We start from the raw sequence: 22409 nt of genomic DNA on the forward strand, positions 1-22409 counted from the left end.
ATGGATCAACTGAAGGTCTTGATCTCTTCCAATGCCTTTTTCTTACTGATCCTGCATTTTAGGGACTGCAGAGCATCTAATGTGTTCACCATCACCTCTTGTCCAATGCTGTTTGGATATAAAACAAAACAAAAACAAAACCCCTAATAATTTTCTCTATTTCTAAGTCATCATTTGATGTAATGGTAATGGAATTTCTGGAAAAAAAACCTGTTTCAAAGTTGGAAGACCTTTTGTCATTTTATTTGCAAAAGCCACTTTATTTTGTTACTTAACTAGTTAAGTTAGACAAGTAGATATTGGCATTGCAAAAGAACACCAAGAATGCCTGGATATTTTTTTTCCAGTTTCCCATACCGACTCAAAATTCTGTTCTCATTTTTCTGACATTAAATTTAAAGATACAAAACATTAGTTCCTGACAGGATTTCTCAGCTATATGTGATTGCTTCTTTTTGTCTTCCCACCTATATTTTAAGATAATGCTGTGCTGGGGTCCATTTGGAACCTCTGTTAGACTATAATATCACACAAATAGTCATGCCTTTTTTTTTAAAATAGCATCCAGACAGCTGCTCCCCTAACTCATTTTGGAAATGAGGCTAATACCTTACAAAGCAAAAAACACTTTACATAGAGAATCCTCTTAAGTCTTAAATAATCATTTGTAAAAAAGTGTTTGTTTCTCCAAATACGAAAGCTACTGGAGAGCATCTCTAAAAAAATCTCTCCATCTTTCCTTGGAGGAAATGGTTGGAGCAGCAATGCCTTGGAGGAGCAATGACAGGATATCCAGCATCCCTGAAAGAGTGGTGGTGTTAACAGAGATGCTGGTGTCACCATCAGGAGAGTGGGGGAAGCAAAGGGAAAGAGTGGTAAAGCCAGCAACTTTCATTGTCTTACGGATTGGTTAGCCCTTTGGGGGACCATGGTGGGTTTTTTTCCTCTCTGTCTTTTCTTTCATGCCCCTGTTTGGTGATGCTTTGAGTAATAGTTGCCCCCACCTGATGTAGTGTTAGAACAGGGGACACCTAGGGAATCTGCAAGTCAGGGCAAACTTGTCAGAGAGAAGATAGAGAAGCTGAAGGCCAACATGAGTTTGAGTGGTTTCACGTGTCCCCTGCTAATATCCATCATAATCAGGAACACCTCTAAGATGATAATTGCCACATATGGCCCTGAGATGCAGACACAGGTACAATGAGCTCCCTGCCTTTAGGACCTCAAAGTCCAATGAGAAAGGTGGGTATAGCAATAAATTGTCATAGTGTAGTATGATACACCACTAATATAAGTATGAACAACATGATGTAAGAGTTCGGAGAAGAAATCTGGCATTTTGCCTTTGAGTGAAAGGTTGCTAAAGACCCATGAAACTGATCTAGTAACTACCAGAATAGACCAGTTCTACTGGATAGTGAGTTTTGCCAATAATGGACCAGAGATCATTTAAATAAGTAAAGAGGGATTTTTCGTGTGTTTTTTGTTGTTGTTGGTTTTTTGTTCACTTGTTTGTTTGTTACTGTAGTGAGGTCTCTATTGGAGGTCCTATACTGTCCATTTATTAAACAAGGAGATTCACTATGTGCCTATTAGAAAGGCTAAAGTCCAAAACACTGACAACACCAAATGCCCCACCCAATGTGGAATGACAAGAATTCTCATTCTTTCTGGGTGGGAATGCAAAATAAAACAGCTATTTTGGAAGACAGTTTGGCAATTTCTTACAAAGCTAAACCTAGTCTTACCATATGATCCAGCAACCTCACTCCTACGTCTTTATTAAAATGAGTTGAAATCTTACGTCCACACAAAAGCCTGCACATGGATGTTTATAGCAGCTTTATTCATAATTGCCAAAACTTGGCAGGAACTAAGATGTTCTTCAATAGGTGTATGGATAAACAAACCATGATACATCCATACAAGGGAACATTATTCAGTGTTATAAAGAAATGGGGCATGAGAAAGCATGGAGGAAACTTAAATGCATATTGGTAGATGAAAAAACTCAGCTGAAAACGTTCTGGTAAAGGAAAAGCTATGGTGACAGTTGGATGCTGGTGATGGTTGCACAGCAATATGAACGTATTTAATGACCACTGAACTGTACACTTAAAAATGGTTACAAATGTAAATTTTATGGTATGCATATTTACACACACACACACACACACACACACACACACACACACTATAGGGACAGTAAAAGACCAGTGGTTTCCAAGGGTTTAGGGGAAGGGAGGGTGGGTTGAATAGGTGGAGCACAGCATTTTTAAGGCAGTGAAACTATGGCACTGTAATGGTGGATTTGGGACATCATGCATTCTTCAAAACCCACGAACTCTACAGCACAAAGAATGAATCCTGTTGTAAACAGTGGACTTTAGTTAATCATGTGTCAATACTGGCTCATCAGTTGGAACAAATGTACCACACTCAGGCAAGATGTTAGTAAGACAAGAATCTGTATATTCACGGAGGTAGGAGAGAGTGTATATATAGGAGCTCTCTGTACTTTCTGTGTACTTTTTTTGTAAACTTAAAACTTCCCTTAAAAATAGAGTCTGTTAAAAATATCCATTTGGATAAGGCCAAATAAGTATATGGCAAAAACTCAAAACATGGTTGGCCATGAGTTAATGTCAGTTTTGATTTGAGCAAAAGAATACAAATCTGTAAAAGTTAGTGGCATTAAATCTGAAAATATACAAATGCACACACACATACATGCATGTACACTCATGCACACAATTTAGGAGAAAAGATGATACATAATAAGTAACTGGAAACTTACCAAGATATTTAGTTGTATGCATTAGCTATATTTTTCTCTCACCAGTGGCTTGAGCTAAATGACAGATTGTGTTCAGAAAACAATTGTTACTTCATGAATATTCTCATTCTCTAGCCTCTCTTGTCACATTGCTATTTCAGTTATTGCCTTAGTGCATCAAAGTAGATAACATTAGATAAACCACACCCAGAGTGGCATGGATGAGAGGGAAGCACTCTGGACAGGATGTTAGCATAATGGGATTCCAATTTCAGCTCTGCCACCGAGTGAAGACAATACAAGGACAAGCTATTCACCCTTCCTCATGTAGTTTCTACATCTATCCAGTAAGAGGGTTGGGCTACATACTCTGAACTCCATTCTTGCTCTCAAGTTCTTTTGTTTCGTCTGGTTAAATATAGCCAAGACAGGGGCGCCTGGGGTTAAGCAGCTGACTTCGGCTCAGGTCATGATCTCATGGTCCATGAGTTTGAGCCCCACGTCGGGCTCTGTGCTGACAGCTCTGTGTCTCCCTCTGTGTCTCCCTCTCTCTCTGCCCCTGTCTCTGTGTCTCCCTCTCTCTCTGCCCCTCCCCCATTCGTGCTCTGTCTCTCTCTGCCTTTCCAAAACGAATAAATGTTAAAAAAAATTTAAAAAAAATATAGCCAAAACAAATTTGGAGAATCTCAAAGAAAACCCAAATCTGCAGAGATAATTTCATTTTGAAACAAATCTAATGTTGACTTACATCATCAATTACTATTTGGACTTTCAAAAAGAAAATATTCAAGTTGCTATCCTGATTACCCTGACTGGGTCAGAGTCACCCTCTTACATGCTCTTATAGAACTATTCAACTTCCTTACATATCTCTCACCACAGTTTGTAATGACAGTATTATTTGTATGATCATCTTGTTAATGCCTGTGTGTGTGTGCGCGCGCACACACACACACACACACACACACAACACTGAATTGTGAGCTATGTGACAGCAAGGAATGAATTGGTTTTATTCACTTCCCAGTGCTTACAGCCCAGAGTAAGTGGGAAATGCATATGTACTGAATCAATCAATAAATGAATCAATGAATGATTCAATATATTAGTTGAGTGCAACAGCAATATAACTTTAATTTTATGAAGTAAAAGAATTATGATATTTAAAACATGATTTAGTCTGCACAAATTAGGAAGCTTTCCCTAAATGATACCAAACATAGATTGCAGAGTTGAGCTGAAAGTTTTTCAACAGAAACTTAGGAATTTTAATTTTTAGTAATCAGTGGTAATTTCTTTTACATAAATGATCTTCTGTTAATTAATATAAGCCACAGGCATTAGCTGCATTTATGGACTTCTTATCTAAAATAATTTCTAGGCAAATTAATGAATTAAAATAAAGTTATAAGAGCAAATTAATCGGAACTATGCTGAACATAAAACTTATAACAAAAATAACTATTTCTTTATGTGACATAATGGAAATAGATCTTTCCTTTAGATGCAAATATTTCTTTGCTTGATGATTTGATTATTTGGAAATGTAAAAAGTCCTACCTTTTATTTGAATAAGAGCTGAAGAAACCTGAAACTTTAATTATTGAGTCTACTCCTTCTAAAAATAAGTTGCATTTCTAGATGTTTGACTTAGTGCTTAGTCTTTTGGTCAAATACGTCAATAAAACATTGGATGGACTACCTTTTGCCTTCTTCTATCCTATATTCATGGAGATGACTTTAAATGCCAGCTTAATGCTTTCCTTTATGTCCAATTCATTATTCATGTTTTAGAAGCCCATCTGAAATCATTCCTTTTAAACATGCCCATTAATTCAGAACATCAACTTAGAAAGATTATTTCTTCAGTCCAAGATAATGGGTTTTTTTTTGGTGAATGGAGAATCATACATGCCATTTAAAACTTAGAGCTAATATAAGATGGTGAAAATGCGATATAGTTTGTTGTTACTTATCTGAAATTGACATAGATGCCTGAGGTGTAAGGAAGATTTTTTCTTTTCAAACAAATGAATCATCCAATTCAGTTTAATCAAGTAAATAACATAATTCATGGAAATATTTGCCCTGTGTGTAGCAAATATATGCTGAGGCTTTAGGGGAAAATGTTTTAATATGACTTAACGCTGAAAAACATTTTCATTAAGATCAGAAACATGTCAGAATCCACTATTAGTTGATGCCATTCTTTATTTTCTCACGTTCAATTATTTTGGATTTTTATTTTAATATTCTCAGTCTAGACATGTGTTACAGTTTTAAATTATTTCAATCCAGTGTTCAGGATGGAGATACACACTGAGTTTAGTGATTTTTGTGGCAGTCCCACATGGAACCACCTACCGGAGTTAGACATTTTAACTTCAGAACTAAATCGACCATTTATTTTCGCCAAAATAAAGGTACTTACTTTGCATATAAACAAAGTTAATCTTCCTTTTGCCTTACTGTAATTCACTTTCAAAATATTCATTGGATATTTACAGATATTTTATTTTGAGTTTGGATTGTTTTTCCGTTTATAGAAAACATTTTTGAAGCAAAACAAAGTAGATTTCAAGTAAACATAAAATCTGTAGATTAAGTGATAAAAGATAGTGACTCCATTTGAAGGAAAAAATGTGCTTTTAATATCTGTAGTCCAATTTCCCTCATCACTGTGGTGTATTAAGTGGTCTCCATGTACCTGGAAGCCAGGTCAATGGGTGAGGATTCAGGGCAAGAAAGGCAGAGCTATGTGGGTTTAACTCTGGATCCTAGAGCTACTGCAAAGTTGAAGCAGCTTTGACAACACAGGTGTGTTGACTTTGATGAGTTAATTATCATTAAGCTTTTACATGCTTCTGATGAAAAAACAATCTATACTCACACTACTCACATTCAGGTAAGTACAGATCTTTGAAGCTGCCAATTCTCCACTTTTGAGAACATGAAGAGTTCTAGGACCCATCTAGATATCCATCATTATTTTTACTTTTATCCAGATACTGTCTTCAGATAAATGCAAACAAAACAAAACAAAACAAAACAAAAGAAGCACCACTGTTTATGTTTCTCTGTATGTGAAGCAACAATTTCAACTTACTGAAATAACTAAGTACGTTACAAAATCTTACATATTTCAGTTTGGTAATGAATCAGCTCCTTTCCTATTAGTTTGTGTTTACTTTTATGCTGCCCTTGTGAGTTTTGCTTCCGTTTTGAAAGTTTTCTACAACTGTTGCTGTTGACTTGATATATTAAACAGAAATAGAGAATGAGATGTTGAAGCTGATAATTGAATATCGACATAAAATTTACGAAGCATTCTAGGCATCTTATTTTTAGGTTCAGTAAGGCATGTTTTGTGAGCTTTCATGTTAATCATCAAACTGCATTGTGACTCCAGCTCTTTGGGGCTCAGCCTTTCTGTACCATTGTTAAGGAGATTGGTGGACAAAATCAATAACATCTAACTACTGCATGAATGTTGAAATTAGGGCCATTTCCTGAGTGTATGTTCAGGTTTTCTGGTCTAAACTAGAAACTTGAAGGTCTCATCTTTATATACTCTACAGAGTTCACTCTTCAACACCTAGAATGATGCCTCCATTACCTAGCACAGTGCCTGATGCAGTAGCATTTGGTCTAAAAGGATTGAATGAAAACTATGGCATCACTAGCCAGAAGAATCCAAGAGTGCAATACTCTGAGTTTATGTTTCCATGGCTTGATCAATTAGAAGATATGTTGATTACCCTGTGGGGCACAGTGCACTCAAAATCACATCTGCTTGCCACTGTGCTCATTTCCAAAAGGGAAAGATACTGGCTACCAAGATTTATTTTTGAATAGATAGATAAGACATGGATTCATCAGACTTCAACCCCTATAATGAAGTCTCATTTATTATAATGATTAGAGCAAAGCTTTCTTGTGGATGGTGGAAAGCCCAACTGAGAGAGGGCTGTGGACTTGTATTTAAGTAAGAAAGCATGGCTAAAAATGGGCACCTTTGCAACCCAGTTGAGTTGTTTGGTTGTAAAACAGTAAGCTAGAATCTCAGTTTATCACCACTAGGTACCTATATAGGTACATAGTAACTAGAAGACTCCCTCTTCATTTTAGATTCAAGTTATTTGAGATTAGAAACATGGAGGAGGGTCTAAGAAATCCAAAAAGAGTGATAGAAACTTTCTTCTCTACCATGACCTTGACTATTTCCCTGCCTCCTTTAAAACCTCCAATAAGGTAAGAGGAACGATTCCTAGTCAAAGCAGGTTGGGTGAACAAAGATTGAAAACCCAACAGCAAGCCAACCCATTTATAAGTGAAAAGTTCGGCTGAGGGCAAGGAGGGTTTTCAGTTTACATAATTCTAAGTAATTCACTTAAGTGGAAAAACTTAAATTTGTAGGGCTCTTGGCAATTTTCAGGGGTATTTACAGTCATGATTGTATCTGAGCCTTCCCCATAATTCTGAGATAGAGTGATATATTTTCACCCTGTACACTGCACAGAGTCAATCATTTGCAGACATGGCTCAAGTAGTCAGTCTTCACTTCGAGAAATACTTTTTCATGGAAAGGAAGCTGGCCATTCTGGACATTAACATAGCAGTGGAGAAATGTGATAGTGATGGCATGGCCTTCCTCAGGTTGCCTGTTAGTGGTAGAGCCAGGTTCAGAATCAAGGACTCATAATTCTCAAGTCATTTTTACTGATTTTGTTTTCTACTCAATTCCACTAGATATGATAGTGTGAAGTAAATAAGAAAGTTTACTAAACTTTACTAAGAAAAGTAAATCAGCATTGTGGACCTTCTTTATTTGTCATCAGAAATAGTAGCAAAGAGTGTTTAAAAATGGCAAGTATTTTATTAGTAATGTTTTTCATATTTATTGTAAATACTGTACTTCAGTAGGATATTAAGAAAGGTTTCTGTTTGTTTTTTAAGTGCCAATCCCTTTTTTATCCCCTAAAATGGAATGGAATACCAGGAATAAGACGTGTTATAAAATACATTTTCTGTTATTTGTAGCTGAGAACGCCACACATCTGAAGATATTTTCAAATGATTTCTACTTAATGACTTCCAGTGGGACAGAAGTTCCTAATAAAATTATTCTTTGGGTTCTTTCCTGCTGATTTGATCTTTTAGTTGAAAAGTATTCATTAATTCTTTCACTTGAAAATAGCACTGTCCCTGTGCAACAGTTCCCTCTCAGACGATTCCACCTTAAAGCAAGTTCTTCCCTGACCGTGTGTCTCCTAGGGGCAGGGCTGGTAAAACTGATGAACAGCTGGCCCACAAGTCATCAAAGACAATGCCCATCATTAGTGCTGCTGTCTGATTCGCCACCAACTTCTCCTTGTAAGTTCCTTTTCAAATTTGAACTTGGATTGTTTGAAAGAAAAGTTTTCAATCTGTAGTGGTAAAGGGATATACAGGATTTTTATAATTGTACTTCTTGTCTACAACAGAGAAACTAAGGACACCTAACATTCAACTTTTGGTTAATTGATAGATCAGTTAATTGATATGTCAGTGATATATAAAATACATTTTGTTGTCTCTAGGGAGGTTTTGATATTTTAATATGTTAGTTATTTAATTTCATAGTATCATGTCATGTGTTTTCAAGGACACTGTGTGTGGCCAAGTTCAAAATTCAGTTGTAAGCAAATACTCTGATATAAGGCAGATTGTGGTGCACGCTGGTCACTTCATTCCCTAAATGAAACTGTTTCTTCATTATTCCAGAGAAGTGCTGCTGATGGAAGGACCCAGGAGAGCAGCATCTGTATAAAAACATGCAGTTGTAGGAGTGACTCAATAGAATTTTGGAAGTTAATTGAGATTCCAGAAAACATACACACATACACATGCACACAACACACACACACACACACACACACACACACACACCCAGACCCTCTTTTCTGAATTTTCAACAACTCTTCACATCACTAGCATCAGGCTCCTGTCACCTCTCTATGCCAGTGTCTTTCCTTCTATTCCAGCTTGAATCAGTTCTATAATAACGTTTAAAGTCTTACCCCTGCAGACTCCCCTCAGATAACCCAGGACTGTTCTGTCACGAGGAAGCATTTTTTTTCACCTTTTTTTTGGTGGGGGGGGGCGGACATTTTTATAGCATTATAAATTAACGTAAAGGAGGATTTTAGTGAGGGAAAAAGTGTAGCAATTGTTCTTTTAGGACCACATTTCAAACCCTCCCCTAAAATTTAACCAGACACTGTTGGTAATAATGCTCATCTTTCATATAGCACATTCTATGTTCATTGACTCTTAGAATCAATAGCTAGTTAATTAATGACTTAATTAAAGCTAGAGTGAGCACCAGCCCTAAGGAAGGGCAGCATCGTCACTGTGTCATCTTGCCATGCCCTGCTTCTCAATTTGCTAAGTGCAGACTCAATTAGGCAGGCAGATAGTTCACATGGCCAAATATTTGCATGCCTATGTGATTCCAAATTTTGAAAAATTACATCATTTCAAATTTCTCTGTATATGTACAGGTTTTTCTGATGTTGATATCTTAACTCTAAAACAACCCAGAGGAGACTTACCTGGATGGCTAACATCCCCTGACAAGATTATTGCTACTGCCAGCTGGAGCTACCTCTGAGAAGCCCAAAACTTCCATTTCTCCTCTGCTCCTACTCCTTAGTCTCCAGCAGCTATCCAGCCTCACACCATTCTTGAGGGCTTTTCTACAGTTCTGGGGGGATCTCAGCTCCTACATGCTGTATATCTTCCTTGGCGGCAGCAGAAAGGAGATTGCCTGAGCTAAAGAGGGAGAAGAATGTGTAAAGTAGCAAGCTTGTGTTGACTTTTCTATAAGCAGAGCTCCTGCCCCTGCACTAGCATTGCCGAATAATACCTTCCCGCTTCCTTCAGAAGCTGTTAATTCCAGAGAAAAGGTGATGATGCAAACATCTCGGAAGCATTACTAGAGAAACAGTCAAAATAATCTTTGACCATACTAAGAGAACAATAGTACCCAGAATGAGGGTGGAAATACTCTGTTATACTCTACACCCAAGTTAGAAAATTGCATCATTTTCCAGGTACCTCTTTTGGAGGAAGTATCAACAAAGTGGAGTGTCCAGAAGAGATTGACAAATACAATAAGAATGTTCCAAACTGGGGGCGCCTGGGAAGCTCAGTGGGTTAAGCACTCAACTCTTGATTTCAGGTCAGGTCATGATCTCATGGGATCAAGCCAGGCGTTGGGCCCTGCACTGACAGTGTGGAGCCTGCTTTCTACTCTCTCTTTCCTTCTCTCTCTGACCCTCCTTTGCTTATGCTTTCTCTCCCTCTCTCAAAATAAATAAATAAACTTAAAAAAAAAGAATGTTCTAAACTAAATTATATAAGGGAAAGAAACAGAACGTCTAAGATGGAGAAGGGGAGATACAGATGGTGGGGTAAGAGAGTCCCAGTTATTTTCAAATATTTAAATGAATATCATGTGGAAGAGGAAGAGATTTGTTCTGGATTAACCTAAGAAAGACTAGTGGGTAGTCAGAAAGAACCTTCTAATAGTGGGAGTAGTCCAAAGATGTCTGACTCAGGAGGCTATGAGAATTTCAAGTCCCCAAAACATATGGCAGAGTTGAGCCCTTGAAAATGAGGCTGTACTGCAATAATTCCAGAACAGTGTTACTTTAGAACATTTGATCCACTACATGTCCATTGGTGATTTATAGGAAGACATAAAAAGGGTGTATATATGCATGTTGGTAGTTGTGGGACTGTCTTTGGGTCAAATAAGTTTGAAAACAGGAAAATAAATTTTAACTTATTTAAATAACATTTCAATGGTTTTAAAATGATAATATGCTTAATATGCTATTATGTGTATTGTGCACATCAAAGAGGCTTCAACATTAGCTATACGTTTTTGACCAAAGAAATATTTATTTGTCTTAGGAATATCTTTCAATATCTCATGAAGCATTGTTCTATGGAACTCAGTTTAAAAAACATTTAAATAGAGGATGTGGTCACTGTTTATGTCTTAAGGACTTGATACCCTCTGTCAGTTTTCTAAATATGGCAAGGAGAAAATCTATAAGAAAGAAGGAGAATGTATTAACAAATTATATACATATATGGCACCTCCATGGTTCAGCAATATTTGCTTTTTATTATTAAGTTTCTAGGAATTTTCCATGTTGTCAAAGAATGCTGAAGTGGATAATTTAAAAAGTGTCAGATAACATGATATCCCAAAGATACAACAAGCAGATAACACAATGGAAAACACGCTTCTCATACTAATTGACCTAAACTTTTGCATTCTTTTGGTACTATGAAAAGACTCTGTAAGATCACTGTCAGGAGGAAGTTATAGAATTAATAGCATAATGGATATTATTCTCTTGCAGAACGGATGACGAATCATTCCTCTCCTCCTTGCACCTGTGGTTGTCACTGATTAAGGAGCAAAGGCCAAAGAAATCACCCCTGATAATTATGCATGATTACATGGGCCCACAGACACATGAACACATTAGCAGTTGGGATATTATGATCAAATTACATTCTGTGTGTGTTTGTTCTACCTGTTAGCATTTTCTCTAAGGAAGGTGAAATTTCTGAATTTGGCTTTTTAAAAAATTGAACATCTGATTTGGATGCTAAAGCACATTCATCTTTGAAAGAATGTGTCAGGGACATGGAGTTACACAGCGTACTTTACACAAAAGTATGTGCTGATGTAATAAATACCTCCCCCCCCCCAGCTTCTGCTGAGCAATTTGGATTGAAAAAGTCTTCCATTAGAGTGACCATGACAAACATTTTCTTTAGAAGTAGGTTTGGATTTTCTGAGCCTGATATATTATTCATGGCATAATGGCATAGAGGAAAATTCTAACAGATGATTAAAGGAAGATTATGTGGTGAGAGTTTCTAAGTAGTCTAATTTTGGTTGCCTTTCTGCTTTGCCAGAGGAAGTAGAGGTACCCATGTGAGTCTGCACCGTGCATGGCACTAAACATAAATGCAGTTTTCCTCTGGCCATCTCCTCCCACCTGCCCTCCAAAAACAAACAAACAACCCTCAAACTAGCCTAAGACCGACGCTGTTTGCATTTTGGAAATGGAAACGTGGTTTCAATTTCTCCATCTCACTGAGTTTGCCAAAGGCCGCTCTTGGTTCCTACTTTGGTTGAAAGAGAAAATCTACTGATCACAGAATTCCTGGCCATCTAAATTGGAGACTTGTAGGTTGGGTTTCCCAAGAAACGCACTCTGAGGTGCTGAGATCTGTATGCAGAAGTTTTGTTCTGGAGCTCCCTTGGGATCCATGCCTATGGCAGAGTGGAGGAGACAGGATAAGGCGGAGAGAGGAGCTGGGCTGGGCCGCAGTCTCAACAAAGGCCTCAGCCAAGCCCACAGAAGCTCTGGACTGGGATGAATCTTCAAAATTGTCCCACTTTGAGGCAGGTGCCTCTATATACTCCTCCCCAATGTCAGTCATTAGACTCAGGCTGTCCTCAGAGAGGGTATGTCACCTTGAGTGAGGTGGCTTTCTTTGCCTGAGGGCAGTTCTTGGACAGAAACTCAGCTCAGAGGTGGCCACCAACAACACTCAGCCACTGGGAGAATGAGCCATCCCAGTCTGGAAGGATGGATGTGGGCGCTCTTCATGGCAGTCACTATGCATTTTATATGTAGAGTTACTTTTTCCATCACTTGCCTTAAGGTAACCTAAAACTAGGAAAAATGAAAAATTCAAGGTAGCTAACATTTATTCGTTGTCTAATGTGTCCTGGGCACTTTAAGCATTAGCGAACGGTAAAAATGGAAGAGGAGCAAATATTTATGGAGTTCTGATCTTTCAGGCATTATGCTAAATTTTATATACATGTCATTCCATTGAATCTTCATGTTCATTCTCTCTTTTTATTCTGTTTCAAGAGTGAGGAAGATAAAGCTAGAAGAGTTGAAGTGACTTGCCTCAAGTAACACAAGTATAGATGAGAGTGCAGGGTGTGAATTCAGAGTCTGCTCCAAAGTCTTCACTCTTCACCTCTATGCTGTACCACCTATCTATATTATATTGTTTTAGTTTATTCTTGCAAAAACACTATGAGGCATGTACCATTATATGCCCAACTTACAATGGAGAAACTTCACATTGGGGAGGTTCCATAACCTTCCTTGAGGTCACATTTCATTAGTAACTCAGATAAGGCTCTGTCTGATTCTAAAGATTTTGCTTTTTCCACTGCCCCTATATCGATTGTTGGCAGTCCATTAAAACTCGATAAATACTCACTTAACTTATGAGTCCTTAGAGAGTAGTTTTTATTTAGCCTCACAAATTTATAAGAGTCCATGGAATGTTTCCATTGGAATTAAAGTGTGTGTCAAGAAAGAGGCCAGCAGCTAGTTCACGAGGCCAGAGGAAGCTTTGGGGACATCTCCATTTGCTTCCATGCAAGGCTATTAGAGCAATTCAGCAATGTCTTATTTGCAGCAGTTCAGGCAATTCCAGAATTAGTTCCATAATTAAGGCAAAGACCATGTCTGATCCATATCTGTATCTGTCCCAACAACTGCCACATGGTAAGTACTCTGTAAACATTTGTTGACAGTACAAAGGACTACATGAATGTGATGGAGACCAGTGGTTACCAGGATTTCACCTTCAAGGACCTTTTACCACATTTTCCCCTCAGAGAGCCTGTCCTCTCTTAATAAATGTTTATTTGATAAGTAATAACTTATCTCCCCATTGTTAAAATTAAATGCATACAGAATTCCACTAGAACTGCCAATAAACAATAGGTACTCAACACTAAAACTGAATTAATACCATGATCCTGCCAGCACTAAAGAAAAGTGGCATTTCAGTTAATGTGTGGGACGACAGTTCATGGGTGACTGATTTCTGTGGTGGCTTACATTACAACCTCTGATTATCCCCCCAAGCAGGGAATCATTGAGAGCCAAGGGATCAACCTGGAGAGTCCTTGAGATGTTTATTCCCAGCGAAATCAGAAATGTCAAATTTGCTTTCAGGGTCCGTTCAACTGTGGCTCTTTTGTAGCCAATGGAAATCTTTCCGAAGAGCAGACAGGCAGGACAGATGCCCACAGATAGAAACTGTACTGAATGAAGTCAATTGCTTCTGAACTTTGAGTACCTGAACATTGCCCCGAGTGAGGGGCTATCTGGTGTGGAGGAACAAACTGAGGTGAAAACCCCTGACCCCGCACAGAGGTGTTCATAATCGTGAGCTGCTACCCTTGAATGAAAACCCGTTGTGTGCCTCCTGGCAATCTAAATCTCAACATCCGGAAGGGTCTCTGTGTTTAGAATTTGCAATGCTTTATTGCTCGCTTGCTCCCTTAAAAAATTAGCAGACCAGAGAGTCCCTGCTCAGTGGGAAGCTGACCCCTCCCCCTCTGTTCTCCAAGCAGGGTTACAGCTTATGCTGCAACATTGGCTGGGAGCAAATGATGAGCCTGCAGACACAGGACATTTTATGAGCTCTAAACACCATTCTTCTTGTAGTTTCTATGATCTTGTTTTAATTGAAAATGAATTTTTAACGGTTTTGTTCCACGCCACAATAAGGAGCTCCTGTTGCCAGCATCAAAGGAAAGGAATGGCGTCCTTTGCTTTGATTTGACTGCATTGCTTTTTGCTAAACAAACGCAAAAATAAACTAAACAACCTGTCCGGCATGGGAAGGAGGTGAGATAGCTTTCATGTACTCGTGGAGACTTGGAATGTATCCCTTTGAAAACTTAAAGCCACTAGTAAGGGTGATGATGAAGGCAGGTCCGTCCCCTGCCTGATATGCCTTGTATGACAGCAGCTCTTATGTCCTTATCCCATGGCCCCCAAAACATGTCTGCTTTCATGGTTGTGCTGAGTCACGTTTAAACCACCCTGTCCCGAGAGACACCCGGGTGGTTCAGTCGATTAGGCATCTGACTTCAGTTCAGGTCATGATCTCATGGTTCATGAGTTCTAGCCCCACGTCAGGTTCTGTGCTGTCAGCACAGAGCCCAGAGTCTGCTTCGGATTCTGTATCTCCCTCTCTCTCTGTTCCTTCCCTGCTCGCACTCTGTCTGTATCTTTCTCAAAAATAAATATTAAAAAAAAATTGAGCAACCCCGGACCTTACATTTGAATCGTACCCTCATAGATATCATCACTTTGTGTGTGGGTGCGTCTACCTCCGAGTGCTATTATTTCTAATTTTACAATTAGGGAAATTTGGGATACAGAGGGTTTGCATAATTTATGCAAGATTATAAATAAAACAACATTACTATAGTCAGGACCAGAACTGAAGTTTCTCTCTTAATACCAACCCAGGTTTTGCTTTCCTGTTATTTGTTATTGTTTTGTTTTTTTCTTTGTAACAAATCTCTTTCCCCTACTAGACTGTATGTGCTGGGAGAGCAAGGACTGTGTCTGTTTCTGACCCCCACTGTGTTCTCAGCACACCGTAAGAGGTGCTTCATAAAGATTTGTTGAACAGATGTCTTTATGAAGCTACAAATGGAGTTTTAAGCAGAGAATCTAGAAAAGTCAAGGAGAGAGGGCTTTCGTCCTTTCACTGCCAGAGAGGGGAAAATTCAGACCAGCTATGTGTGTAGTCATGCCTTTAATTATTTTCTGTTTTACACCTAATGGCTGCAGTAATTTAGTTCTGCAAGTATGTAGTGTAGGTCATAGGAAGGCACAGGAAGGCTTTAGTCTCCTACTTAGGAAAGCTCAAGTCCTCTAAAATCTCTAGAGTTGTTTGTGAGGGCATTTGTCTTATAGATAATTCATGACTTCATTCTTCCTCTGTGTGCAATTCTAGGGGAAAAGGATTTTTTCAAAAATGAGCTATTTTCATCAGGCATAAATCAGATATGCAGCTTCCTGAACAGAAACAGGTTTAGCAAGGAATGATAAGCCTTGTATTTTAGGAAGTTATGATTTATGAGATAACCCATCTGTCTACCTGAGGTTATTTTTAAGCTTCTTTCAGGGTTTAAACCTACAGATGCAAAAGCCCTGCCTTTTATCACTGTATCCTTTGGTGAATAAAACACCAACCTTTTACGCAAGGGCTTCTCTTTATTTTGTCTTTCTTTTCTTTACCTTTTCAAGTGAAATTTCTAAGCTTTCAGAAACAGCCAGACTGACCGGAAATCACACTTTAAAATATGTCGGACTTGATTTTAATTAATTGGTCCTGGGTGACTCAGTTGCTCATGGAAAGAAAGACCTGTGATCATAATTTTAAACTTTGCTGATCAACAAAAATCCATATCTCAGGAGAGGCTGGGTCTGGGACAGGCAGTAATGAGGCCCTGACATTTTCATTTGTAATCTTTATCCCCAAGGCCATCAGAGAGTTCTGTAAAAATTAATGAAATGAATTTGGAGATCCTATTTCATTCAATAAAAGAAACATGTCATTGTTTAATTAAATACATTCAAATAAAATTCACTGAAAGATGCAAGTATTTTATTATCTACAATCATTCATTCATAACTGCAAAAAACCCACAGTTTCGAGAAGTTAGAGAAGTAACATACATAAAATGCATTTGTGGTAAAAGTATTATGAGTATACACACACACACTTGAATATAAATTTGACATGGATTCCTAGTATATCTAAATCTAATTAAATGATAAGTAATTAGAATTAATCATGAACACTAATATGAAATTGATAGTAAATGAATCTGATTAAGTTTAATTCTGATATACTTTATTCTTATAAAGATAATGGTCACTACTATCATTATTATTACACAGACTCTCCCAACACTGTATGTGTAAGGCAGGGAAAATCATTGTACAAATTGGTCAAGTTAATTTAAAACACACACACACACACACACACACACACACACACACACACACTTCCGTTCAACAAAATAGCGTGAATCCACAAACTCAAATCTGTGGCAGTAGCCACAGTGAGGAAAACCGAGCAGACTTTTCACGAATTATGTTACTGCATACATCTCTATTCCCAAAGTAATTTAAAAACATAAAACCTGTTCATTTACTCAGTAAATGTTTATTGAGCACTTAGTCTATGCCAGGCACTACCATAAGCATTGGGGATACATCAGTGGGAAAACAAACAGTCCTCCTTCTCAAAGCGATTGCAGTCTAGTCGGAGAGACAGATATTGATCAAATACATAAATATAATTACAATTCTGACTAGCATTTTGAAGCCGTGACATTTAAACTATCACCTGAAAGACGAGTGAGGTGGCCAAGTAAAGGGGCATAAAAGAGAAGACATTCTAATAAAAAACAGGCAAACAACAAAACAGCATCTACAAAGTTCCCTGAGCAAACTCAGGCTGGTCTAGAAGCAAGACTGAGGACGTGGCTAGAATCCAACCAGGGGAAGAATGACCGGAGACGCAAGTGGAGAAGCCGCTAGTGGTAGTTGTTTCATAGGCCAGTTAAGGATTTTTACCTTTGTGCTCAGAGCACAAAGAAGTGATTGAAGCATCCTAAGTAGGAGATTGACATGAATTAATAAGTCAAGGTCAGCACACTGAGGGTTGCTGAACTCAGTACTTTCAACTCCTGTCTTTTCCTTTAAATCTTTTCAGAACCGATTCTCAAAGCCAACGCTTCAGAAGACCTCTGGCCGCCATTTCTCTCCCCTCTTGTTGTTCCTTGGAGGGAGGTTATCCGGACTCCTGCAGATGTGCCTGTTTCTGCCCTAAGAAGCCTGCAATCTGTTTGAAGATGCCTTTCCTCGGGAGAGCTCCACAGTCCAGAGAAGGGCTTTGAGGCTTCCTTTGGTTCTGAAACTGCTTGCTCTTTTGCCAACTTAATTAGCACCTGTAGCGGGACAAGCATACTCAGATGTTTGCCACAACCGTGTGCCTAGAAACAAAGCCCTTCCCAGGACATTTCCCTAAAACCCTCATCACCAGTCTTGCCCTTATAGCACCAGGACCTCTCTCCTCCTTTCTGTCTTTGATTGGGTTTGTGGACGTTGGAAAGAAATCCCACAGGCTCATTTTTCCATTACGACTGTATTATGGCTAGGTGGCTGTCAGAATTTCCTGCTGCCTTCCTTCCTGGAGACTCTGGAGACTGGAGCAGGGCATTGCACAGGCCGTCCCTCAGTGGATATTCGAGACAGTACCACTGACAAAGAGCTAGACACTCATCTTAGCACTTTATATGCGCGACTCTAATCCTTGCCCATCTCCGGACAGACCCTAGGCTTATGCATGTACTTTCCCTTCTCTTGAAATGCCTTCCCTCTTTATCTAATGAGTCATGACCAAGTTCAGATGCCACCTGTTTTGTGATCTATTCCTTAAATTCTTCTTTAATTTCTCCTAAGTGACATAAATTATTTCATCTAATATGCTCCCATGGAATCCTATGCCCCTGATCATTGTACCATATTATATTGTTACAGTTGGTTTGCATCCATTTTGCTTGTTAGACTTTGTGACATCTGAGACCAAGATTTCTAGTTCAACATTTAAGTTCCACAAGTGAGGTTTTTTTTTTCCTTTTAGGTTTCAGGTATCGTGGTAGGTACAGGCAGTATACTGGTGACTATGATACGATTTTTGTTTTTTGAAAAGTGTGCAGGCACTGAAAGAAAGAGGCATGGAAATGAATTATCTCAACGCTGTGTGCAATGCATAGTCACAGAACTATGTTTAAAGGATATAAAGCATAAAGAAATGAAAGGGTTCTTCACCCAGACTTAAGTGGGAGGGATCAAGATAATGGCTGAGCCAAATCTTAAAGGGCAAATAGAAATTCGTTAAACCAAGAAGAGGTACTGAAGAAGGAATGGTATTTCATAGAAAGGTAAGGCCTGAAAAAATGCTGAGGGCATGATGAAACCACAGGGTGTGGTTAGGGAAAGATACAAGCCTCTCAGTATTGCTGGAGAACAAATTAGCACGTAGGAAGTAATAACAGACGAGGCCAAAGAGGGGTGTGTGTGGTGGATGGTGTGAGAGAAGTGTAGACAAATTCATCTACACTGCTGGAGAGTTAGGTGTATCTTGTAGGTGAGAGAAGAGTTTGTGGTTGTTTTTGTAGAGAAATAATGAAAAGAGATTGTCCCGGTTGTAGCGTGGAAAAAGCACAGAAAGGACTGTGGGGACAAGGCTATGGCAACATTTCTCTGAGAGAGATGAAGTTTTGAACTTCAGGGTGCTTCTAGGGAGCTGCAGTTAGAACCCTCTTCTCCAGAGGTATGCAGTACATCTTTGTTGAATGAATGAATGATTTAAAAAACTACAGTTTAACCATCTTATACCATGAAAATTGTTACACTGGGACAATATTTTATTAGTACCAGAGTAGGTCACTCTATCCAACACTAAACATAATCAAAACTTGGTAATTAGCTGTACATCTTGCATTGTCAATATCAATATTGTGCCCAAAGGGGCAAACCTTGGTTCTTGGGAGGGCAAAAGCAAAATCAACTCTTTTTGTGTATAAAACACAGATATATAATCAGTATATCAACACAGTCTATCATAGAGCAGGAGAGTGAGTAGGAAAAACTATTTGTAAAGGCTCCATAGGGGGGCCATCATGAAAATGGGTTAAGAAATGCCGTTCTAAATAATTATAACTTCAGTAGCATTCGCTGGTTTTAATACAGTATATTGAGTCTTCTTGTTTAATATAATTCTACTTAAAACTGTCTGAGTACTTGAGATCCAGCCTGGCATTATTACTTGTTTTGTCTTTGGTATCATACTGTCTTTAGGAAAGTATATCTGAACAGAAAAATAGAAGTATTCCCACAACTCAGAGAAATGGCATTTTAAATGTAAAACTTTTTTTTCACCTGAGGCCTACACGCTATTCCAAAAGGATGTTTCATCGATCCTCAGAGCAATCTATTTTATAGGAAACAGAGCAGAGTACTTTCACATTCTCCTAACATCTCCCTATGGGGATGATAATGAGTTGCTAAATTCAGGCCCAGCGATTTTAATCTTTGAGTGGTAGAAGGCATCTGAAGAGCTGTTTCTGTGGTGGTCATGGTTCTAGGATGGGAATTAGTTGCTGTGACCTTGAACTTCAAGGAATCTAGTGAACCTGCACACAGTTAAGGTCAATACATAATGAGCACTGGCCTCAGGGTCATCCTATTCATGCCACCTCCCACCTCCCAATTCCTCCCAGGAAATGCCCCAGTTCGGATAACTTTTTCCACAGAGTGTCCATCTTTTCTAAAATGCCAAGACGATTCTGCATTCACAACAGAGAGATATCTTCTGCTCTGGCAAGTCCAGAAGAAAAAGTAATGGAATTCAAACCCGAGTGGCTGCACACACATAGCAAAGGCATCTGCCTTTCTAATCAACTTGAACACACTTGTGTCTGTACTTAGGGATCCAGATTTTTCATTGTAAGGTACAATTATCTTCTGAAACTGTTGCTGTGAAGACCAAATTTCTCCACCTGCCGGTCTATTCTATGAAGGCATTTAGATCCATGTCATGCTCGTTTAGAAGCAATTGGATCCTCCCCTGTCTGTGTCCAATGGGAAAATGTATATGCTGAAAAACATGGATCAGAATTTTTAAGGTATTATCCACCAGATTAAGGTAGTCCAAGGCAGTCGACCCAGTGTTGCCTGGGATAGTGGAGTTTGCTTAGACCAGATATGCTTTCTGAGATCTGGAGAAATGGGTGTCTATTCCATTCCATACTTCTGCTTCACAAACCGAAAGGGGCATGGCTTCCTTTTTGCCCTGATTTTCATAATTACATGCTCCTGATTTTCCTTCTACCTTTATACCTACTTCTCTTTTTCTTTTCTTGAATCAAGTTTTCTGCTCAACCCTCACATGATCTTCAGATTCTCTCTTCTCTTCTCCTTCTGCAAAATCAGGTAATCTTATCCACTCTTGTAGCTCTAACTCTTCTATGATGGCTCTTAACAGCACTTTGTGTCCTGAATATCAGATCTTTTTCCAAGTAGACACGCTACCCCTTTAGGGCCATGGTGGTAACTGAAATGCTTTCCCTAGATATTCAAATGACTAACTCCCTTGTCTCCTTTAACTTTGCACAAACATCCCCTTATCCATGAGGCCTATAACCCACCCTATTTTAAGTTGTAATCTATACCACCCCTCTCTACCTGCACATTCCTAATCCTTTTTTGTCTCCATTTTTATAGCTCTTATTCCCTCCTATCAAATGACATAACTTATTTAGGATTGTTATTTATTGTTTGTCCCTCTTTATTGGAATGTAAGCTCCTCACAGGTGAATATTTTTATCTTCTTGGTTCATTTAAGTTTTCCAAGGGCCTCCAGTGGTATCTGGAATATAATAGGTGATCATTAACTGCTTAAAGGATGAGCCCTGATTGTATTACATTAAAATGTTTTCCTGTATCTACCTTCCCACCAGCAAATCGTGCACTCTTTGGATGCAGAGGTTTTTTCTGTTGTATCTATTTACAGTGTCTAGCGCATTTTCTGAAAATAACAAGCTCATCATAAATATTTGTTAGGTGTACGTAGTCATCTCTGACCTCACCACGCATGCCTTTGCAGGGTTTGAAATCACACCATGCCAAACTAGAATACGCATGCAAAAATGTTGTATTCTCAGTGGGAAAACTGCCCTATAAACTCTCACAGCAACTGAGATCTCCAAAGAGGAAAAGTCCAATATGGACCGCTCTAGTGAATGTTTCTCCTGCAAAGTCCCTTCAGAGGTTAAAAATCTACCATTGTCCATTTGGCTTTTTTTTTTTTTCTATTCTGTGTCTATAATTGGGACACTTATTTTAATAAGTTAGAAAACTAAAGTTAAGCCTGGGTATTGTAAGCTTGAAAAATAGTATCTTGCCTCCTGTGACTTCTCTTTTTCTTTCCTTTCTCAGAGCTCTTCCTGCCATGATGCAGTGGGTCCGCACACAGAAGCCAGGAGAGAGTGGCATCAATATTGTCACTGCTGATTTTGTAGAACTTGGGGATTTCATCAGCACTGTCATAAAGCTCAACTATGTCTTTGATGAGGGAGAAGCCAACACTTGATAGTACCATTTGGAGCATCCACGAGTAAGATAGAGAAGACTCATTGTATTAGGCATATTATCTATAAACACTCTGATCTTCCTATTCCACTGAGTCTTTGAGGGGATTAGGCTGGTAGTGGGTGGGAAAAGGGGGAATCCATTTCTTCAGTGATGATTATCATACTCTGCATTACTATAAATACTTCATTTCCCATTTGATGAGCAAAATCTGCTACTAGTGTTAGGGATAAAAAAAGATCAGTGAATTTTGTTTTTCAGAATTAGTCTTTGTAACGTATAACTCATGAGTGTTTACTTGATTGCGTTTCCGATTTCAGCCTAGGGCTCCTACACTGTTTCCACTAACTGAACCTTTCCGCTCCCTCTTTCGCTCGCTCTTTTTAATCAGCTGCCATATGGGACTCAAAACAATTGAATGCCCAACGTAATGTGTATTACATCGTTGTACTGAAATTTGTTTTTGTGAAGACTTGGTATAATATAATATTCTATAGTCGTCTGCAATTGGTCGATCATTGCTAACTTTTGGTCATAGAAAATATGCATCAAATCAGTTT

The 22409-nt window shown here is 38.6% G+C and overlaps 1 protein-coding gene across 1 annotated transcript in view; it reads left to right on the forward strand.

The window, feature by feature from the left end:
* Positions 1-21850, forward strand: part of PLCXD3 (phosphatidylinositol specific phospholipase C X domain containing 3) — a 165705-nt gene extending 143855 nt beyond the window's left edge. The window contains exon 3 of the mRNA XM_047073802.1: positions 21697-21850. Within this exon, the coding sequence (XP_046929758.1) occupies positions 21697-21850 (154 nt within the window). The remainder of the gene's footprint in view (positions 1-21696) is intronic.
* Positions 21851-22409: the final 559 nt, after the last annotated feature.

Source organism: Lynx rufus, unplaced genomic scaffold (genome assembly GCF_022079265.1).
Source record: "Lynx rufus isolate CCGP_SWC_20201006 ecotype Redwood Valley unplaced genomic scaffold, mLynRuf1.p SCAF_1, whole genome shotgun sequence".
NCBI classification, from domain to species: domain Eukaryota; kingdom Metazoa; phylum Chordata; class Mammalia; order Carnivora; family Felidae; genus Lynx; species Lynx rufus.